The sequence below is a fragment of the Anopheles moucheti genome, chromosome 3, assembly GCF_943734755.1.
Source record: "Anopheles moucheti chromosome 3, idAnoMoucSN_F20_07, whole genome shotgun sequence".
In the NCBI taxonomy this organism is placed as follows: domain Eukaryota; kingdom Metazoa; phylum Arthropoda; class Insecta; order Diptera; family Culicidae; genus Anopheles; species Anopheles moucheti.
Genome location: NC_069141.1, coordinates 33,453,811 through 33,461,175, shown reverse-complemented (window position 1 = coordinate 33,461,175; position 7,365 = coordinate 33,453,811). Strand labels below are relative to the sequence as shown.

Sequence of the window (7,365 nt, the reverse complement as noted above, 5' to 3'; positions counted from 1 at the left end):
GAGCAACGCCTAATTATATCATCTCGGCGATGGTTTACGGTTTCGCGACACACCTGCCTCAGCGCAGGAAACAATGTCCGTACGAGTTCACGATGCCCTGATACTACCAGCGCAATCGAAGCGCCCTTTCCCGGTACTCCTAGCGCCACAAGCCATTTCTTCTTACGCGTTTACTCGTTCAATTAGCTCCCTGCTGATTGCGTTTCGGTGTTGTTTAAGAAAATAATTCTCATTTACCGGCGTAGCGAGTCCGGGGGTTGAGGTTGGGCTTAAAATGAAATGATAGAGTTTATTAATCCGCGTTGACAACCGGCACCCCCGGCCGGATAATAATACCGTAGTATTCCGAGAGCAGTAGAACAACTCACGGAACAACGCGTGGTAAAGCTTTTCACCGTCTGTGCAACCGATTTCAACACATAAGCTCCGTCAGCAATCCATAACTGCTCGCAGAACGGACAAATGGGACGAACAGACACGAACAAACAGACAGACAGTAGCAGCAGACGGTAGAAAGTAATTAAATAGTTCCATCATCTAGCAGGCGGTCCGGTTGGAAAGATTTGTGCAGGAGATTTATATGAATTTCATTGCTGCTTCCACAAACCCGGCAGGGATCGGATCGGATCGTGTTACGCTTACAGCAGCGAGAATCAACGCATTCTTGTAAACATGCATATATATTTTTTTCTTCTTTTAACATAATTTCAAAATAATTGCTTTAACAATTTCCATATTCTATCTATTCGTGGGAAACGCGAACTCGAACTCGGATTTGTTTAACAAAAAAAAAGAGAATACAATTGTTGTTTTTTTTTTCCTTCTCCCCCGTTGGAAAAGGAATGGAACGACGGGGAGGGGGAAAAAAAGGAAACGCATGCACTGAACAAAACTCGCGGAAAATGGTGAAAAATGTAAGTATCGTAGAAAGGAATGATAGTTCTAATGGATAAAATGGGAAGAGAAATAATAATCAACCAAAAACAAAACACAAACAGCACAGACCGCACACGTTCGAGGTGGAGCGAAAAGAATCGCCGCCTGCAGCGATGGTCGCACAAGAAAACCGCACGCGTGCACTGCACCGAGAACTGTCCCGCATTCGCAACCGGTGTGTGTCAACGGAGCGTGCAACAAGGTGCGACCTTTGGGCAAAACACAAACCCACCACGACCGGGTGTTGGTGGTGGTGGTGGATTGTTAAAACTAAAAAGCAAACTATAACGAAACGACTGTTGATGAACCGTTTCTACTTTGCACTTTGAAATGGTTCATTATCTAAACTGAACGCCACACGGTGGTAGCGGGCGCGCGCGTATCGTTAGTTTATGTGAGCAATCCTGTGTTGTTTTTTCTTCTGTCCCGCTTTGCATCATGAATCTCGGGAATGCATGCAAAAAAGGAAGAACGAGAATTAAATGAATTATTATGCTAGCTTCCCTAGGTTTGGTTTATGCAACCGAGTTCGGAATGCAACAGCCTTGGAACGGCCTTGCCTCCTTGCTACTGGCAACATCCCGACAGGTTGTTCCAGGTGAACGTGTGCGGTTTGTATCTCTATTCAAAATTAAAATCAATGCAATTATATGAAAGGCATGCAATTAGAAAGCAGAGTGTAAGGATCATTCAAGACGGGTGGGGATAGGAGGAGGGGGTGGGGGGTACGTGAAGGGTGCAGCCAGGGATTTGTTTTGTTCGCTTCACGACGGTTACTGGTTCCAGCCGCTTCTGGCTGATCAAAACGATTACCGTACTTGCGTGTGTTTTGGCGCTGGCAGTGGGGTGGCGAGCCAGGGTGAGACACTTCCCATTGCACTTAAACGTCGTAGCTTAAGCATCAGTGGGATGGAATTAAAAACAGAATTCAAGTATAAAAGCGACTACGGATTTGTCTTGTCTAAGGCGTGAATGACTCGGTTGACTAGTGTTCGTGTACATCTCGTGTACCCGTTTCCGTTGTTTGGTGTGCGGCATCGTAGTGGCAACGGTTGGTCATGAACCGCTCCAAACAGGATTAACAAGGCGGATGCAGTTGCATTTAATTGCAATTATAGTACTTTCTGCCCGCTGGCGTAGCAATGGGCAAAAGAGGCAAAACAAAACAAAAAACTGCCGGTAACATTTGTTGCCGTGCTCGCCGTCCGCATCCTGTGTCAGTTTGAATTCGTGCTTTCTTTGTACTTTTGCGACTGTCTCATTTGGTCATTGGGTTTGGTTAGCTGGCAGCTTCTTATTTCAAACCAGTTGCCGTATCGAACAAAGCCAAGCATTGCACCGTTGCAGCTGTCTTCCTATTTACTTCCGAAGCCTTTTATCTTTGCGCCATGTACGTAAGCCGTGGTGGTTTTTCGTTTTTTTTTGTTCAATTCTTTCCGAGCACTCATGGTGGACGGGACCGTAATTTTCACATCCACTGATCGGACACAGATGCGACAGTTGGACCATGGCAATGTCATGTACCGTGCAACGTGAGATGCCGCTTGATTTCAAACTGCTTCGCAAAACGGATTGTTCACTAGCTCGTAAGGAATAGGAGAGACAAATCTTTCCTCACAAGCTCACCACACGAACTTCTTCTTGTACAACAATCGATATTGCATTATTGCTACCGATAGCCGCTACTGATTACGTAAGAACGCTATCGCTCAAACATGTGGTTAATTAATTAATGTCCACGTACATGTGTGGATCCACGGCACACCGGTGGCATTGTATCTGCAAAAGTACTTTCCACGTCGTTAGCACCGTTTTGGCCATCCGAAGCAGCACTCACAGAATGTTCCGTCGTGTTCTCGCACAAAACAGCACCCCGCACTGTCCCTTACTGCCCACTGGAACTACGTCGCTCTGCCCCGGGTGCAGCTGAACCGGAGAAACGCGACAGGGCCGACGGTAAGGCCGACGGTGACAGTGCGGAAGATCCAAAAAATGCGCTACCCTGCCGAGCGCTCAAATCATGTATAGCCATCAGTATTCGACGCCTCGCGCCGAGCGGTTTGATGTCCAGATTGAGCAGATCCTGATCGGTGAGCGTCTGGAAGACGGTCATATCGATTTCGCCGTTGATAAAGTTCTTGATGTAATGCTCCAGCCCCAAACCGGTCAGAATGGTCGTGACGTCGTTGTACTGGGACATTTGTTCGCGCTGATGTCGCGGAGTCACCTCGATCATGGTGGTCGTCATGTTGTGGCGCGAATCGGTAGCCCCACTGCTGGAGCTGCTCGTGCTGGTGTTTGCACAACCGCCACTACCACCACCGGCGCTGCTCGAGTTGCTGCTGTTGGCCCAGCTGAGATCACACGCCTCGAGCGGGGCCGGAGACGACTGACTTAATCCTAGACCCTGCCAGGACAGCGTCGGTGTGCGAACCTCGCCCTGCTGCGGCGACATATGCATCGCCTTGTAACCGGCCACAACGCGTGGGTCAAGGTTGAACAGGAACGCGTCGTTCAGGGAGCTCTGAAAGCAAAAGCACAGGCCAAAGGTTAGTAATTGGTTTCGGCAACACTTTCGGCAACACTTGCTTTACCTTCTGTTCAAACGCTAAAGGCGTTCGTTGCTCCAAGTCCGACTGATAGTGGGGACTTTCCGGCGTGCAAACGGACAGACGGCAGCGGTTCATTCCACTCGTTCCGGAGACGCTTGGGCTCTGATGATCGGGCGAGCTGTTTAGCAGCGAGTTCGAGGACACCTGCGACACGGAGCCACCCGTCGACGAGTTGCTCTGGTACTGCTGATCCAGCGAGTTACTGGAGCAGTTCAAGCTCTGATAGCCGCTCGAATGGATGTCATTGTGGCTGCTGTTCTGACTGACCGTCAGGCTGGTCGAAGTCGAACAGTTCCCATTCGAATGCACCGATTGCTGCTGGCTGCGTTGATGGTGCGAATGACTCGAATGCTGATGATGGTGATGATGAGCTGGCTGCTGATGATGCTGTGGACTTTGAAGGAACGATCCACCACCGCCGCCTCCATGCCCGGCTGGAACCGACAGCAGATGGGCGCTAGAGAGATGGGACAGCTTCCCGCTCGAGCCAATGGTTCGATCCAGCCCTGGAGGAAGTGAGAGTGGCAAAAGTTGGTGATGGGACGTCGGTAATTTCGTCGGACCGTGTACATGGATGTTTTGGAACTGGCCACGCATATGGTTGAATGCGTAATCCGCCGTTGGCAATGCAGCAGCCGCCGCCGATGACGGGGATGGCCATCCGACGAAGGACAGCGCACTGATGGGTGACAGCGGTGAAAACGGTGGCGCAACCGGTCCCGCCAGTAGAGCCGATATGTTTTGGGTCGTTTGCTGTGGATGCTCGTTCGGGCCGAAGTACGTGCGGGGTATTTCGGCTACCACGCGTGGTCCCGTACTCTTCAGCAGCTGATGACGCGCTTCGTAGATGTTTGCGATAAACTTTTCGATACCCTTGATAACGATGCACAGCGTACTTTGGCGAGATTTCTGGCGCACGGATATGAACACGTCGTGCGTTAGCATGAGCTTGGTAATTTCGTCCGAGTCGACCGTGTTTTCCGGATAGTCGAAGATGAGTGCGATCGGTAAACTGCCCTGCGGAAAATGACCATGATACGGTTTGAGCATGTTTGATTGGAAGGAAAAACGGCTCCCGCTTGCGACTATTTCGAGCGGCCAACATTCCGACCCCACTTACGATTAATTGTTGCCTTGCCAGGTAGACACCATTGATGGAACCGGTTATGGTCACCTGGGAGCGCTTGATTGGCTTGATATTCACATCGTTCGCATCCGGGAACATTATCTGCAACGAGCCATTGTGCAAAATCCCCCTCCGTGACATACACTCACACACGCGACCCGCGATCGGGGCGTGGGCAAGGGACAGGAAGGAGCGGAAAAACGGATGTATTATACCGTCTCGTAACATCATCATCATTACCACCGGTGTAGCCGTCGTCGGGACGACCAACTATTCCGGTATCGATTGGACATTTACCTGTGTACCGGTTCGGTTCATAATTTCCCGCAAATTGCTCGATGCCCGCCCGAGCACGATCGGGTGATGCTGGGTCGAGATTTCTAGTTGCATCTGCACTGGTATTTGACTCTGTAAATAAATTTAGTTGCAGTTAGAGATGCGACCGAACGAAAGCAGCACGCAGTCGGTCGTTTCATATGAAGACCCGGGCAAATGCAGGTCAGGTCGACATGCATTTTGTACCAAGGTTCAATTATTTATTTAGGACTATGTTTAATTTATTCACTTTGGAAAGTCTTGCATAACGCAGGAGGAATGGGAAATAGTTCGTAACATTGTCTGATTGCATTGCGGATTAATTTAAATTAAGATTGTCGTAAGTAGCATTCAATTTAATTAAAGCTGATTTTCATTAATTATTGGTAAAATGATCATCAACAGCAACACAGATCAATTTAATAAAATGCTTTACTTTTACAAAACTCAAGTCCCCATTCAACAAATTAATTATTTCGCTAGCATCCGCTGTTGGTCTACTAAATGTTTTAGTAATAATTGCAACTCACCGCCATATTTTCACACATCAAATCCATCAAACGCCGGGTAGCTTCCTTCACCATAGACTCCTCCTTCTCAGAACCCTTCACCAGCACCAGCGAAGAATGAAGCTTCGGTCTAGTAGAGAAGATCACCTGTACACTAAACTCTGCCTCGACCTCCTTCACGTACGGTGTATCGTTGTCCGGTGGCGTTTTGCCCGGCGCCAGTATTGGCAACTCGAAGGAGATCAGCAACGGTGTCGAGTTCCGAACCAACGATCTCGCCCGTTCGACGCCCTCGATGCTGCCGCACATCGACACCTGATTGCTCTTCTCGGTCGGATTCGAACGGTTCGAATCCGGGAAGTGGATGTGGGTTGTCGTTTCCTCCATAATTCTCTTAATGTTGTTGCCACCGCGGCCAATGATGAACGAATGGTCCGTGTACGATACGTCCATCTTCATGATCACGCGACTGCCCTGTTGATGGATGGAACCAGAACAAGGCGGATAATTAATTTCCCAGACGAAGAAAGTCATCAAATACGCGGACCAACCCTAGAATCAAGACGGGACATGACTTTATCCTTAGCGCGCAGTACATCTGCCATTTTGCCAACGATCCGAATGTGCGGATCCTTTTTCGTCTTCGCGCCAATCTTCAATCGACAAGGCCAGCTAACATAGGTGGTGGTTTCCTTCATGATCTAGAGCGAGAAAGTGTTTCGGAATATAACAACGGCAAGATAATGTACAGAGACACTTCACAACCATGCCAACACTTACGTTCGTGAAGAACTCCTCTGCACTATTCATTCCCTCTGAATATGTTTCCACTAGAATGAGGAGGGAAAAAACCACGGGTAATACATTTCTCTCGTCGTACACTTCACTTCAACTATAAATTACCCTTTATCATGTCCTCCAGCTTCTGCCGATCCACCTTGAAGCGCTCGACGTGCAGATCGTCCGGGTTGGCAACACCCAGCTGCGCTGCAATCAGTCGCAGATCGCCCCAATCACTCTCCACCGACGAAATTTCACTCGTCGTCTCACTCGGCGGTCCACCATTGAGAAAGATGTGCTTATTAAAGGACGAACAGGATGCCATCATTTTGCACGCAATCTTCCGGTTCGGTGGCGCTTCTCGTAGTTTGATCGATGGAACAGGGATGGAAACTGAAACCGGCCAGCACCAGCACCGTGGTAGGGATGGGGAAAATGCTTTGCCTACGAAATCAAGGAAGCTAACAGAATGCTTTCCCCTTGCTCAGGGAGTTGTGCGTAATGTCCTCTTAATGCCACAATATTCACGCTGTGAGTGAGTGATGTCTGTTGTGGTCTGTCGTTGCGCTATCGCATCAGATGTCCATCAAAGCGTGGTCAAAGTCTTCAAAACTGCCTAGTTACGCTTGGAATGTTTAATCGTCGTTTACCGAGCTGTGTCCGGGATGGAGATGAACTACGCACCGGAAATTAAAAACCAAAACAAAATTCATTATTTGAGAATGTTCTTTCCGCTCGAAGGTTGCATTATTGTTTGCTACAGAGGGCGGATGCATGATGGAAACAATTTAAAATTATTGATCTGACAGTGTAGGAGGTAGAGAAATCTAAATATTAATCATGTTTAGCTGAGCAGCAAACACAATTATGCGCAAATTTACACAAATGCTCGTGTCTGCATCAAGTGACAATTTGCGCGACGGTGGCACGCATGTCCCTTTGGATTTAAGCAAGGCCGCTGCTGCAAGGGTCACTAATGATGGGAGTAGAGCGGAATAATAAAATACGTTAATATTAAGTTTTCTCACCACTTTTGTTAAAATCCTTTATGCTGCTTCACTTTTTATAATAATTTGCATCAAATGCG

General features: G+C 48.4%; 1 protein-coding gene across 1 annotated transcript; it reads right to left on the bottom strand.

Annotated features, from left to right (window-relative positions):
* Positions 1 to 471: 471 nt before the first annotated feature.
* LOC128301992 (protein bicaudal C) lies at positions 472 to 6,199 on the bottom strand. The gene is made up of 6 exons (XM_053038687.1): positions 6,050 to 6,199; positions 5,520 to 5,972; positions 4,972 to 5,082; positions 4,669 to 4,776; positions 3,531 to 4,565; positions 472 to 3,460 (listed from the first exon to the last, which is right to left on the bottom strand). The coding sequence occupies exons 1-6, from the start codon at positions 6,194 to 6,196 to the stop codon at positions 2,822 to 2,824; spliced, it is 2,493 nt and encodes an 830-aa protein (XP_052894647.1). The 5' UTR covers positions 6,197 to 6,199; the 3' UTR covers positions 472 to 2,821.
* Positions 6,200 to 7,365: the final 1,166 nt, after the last annotated feature.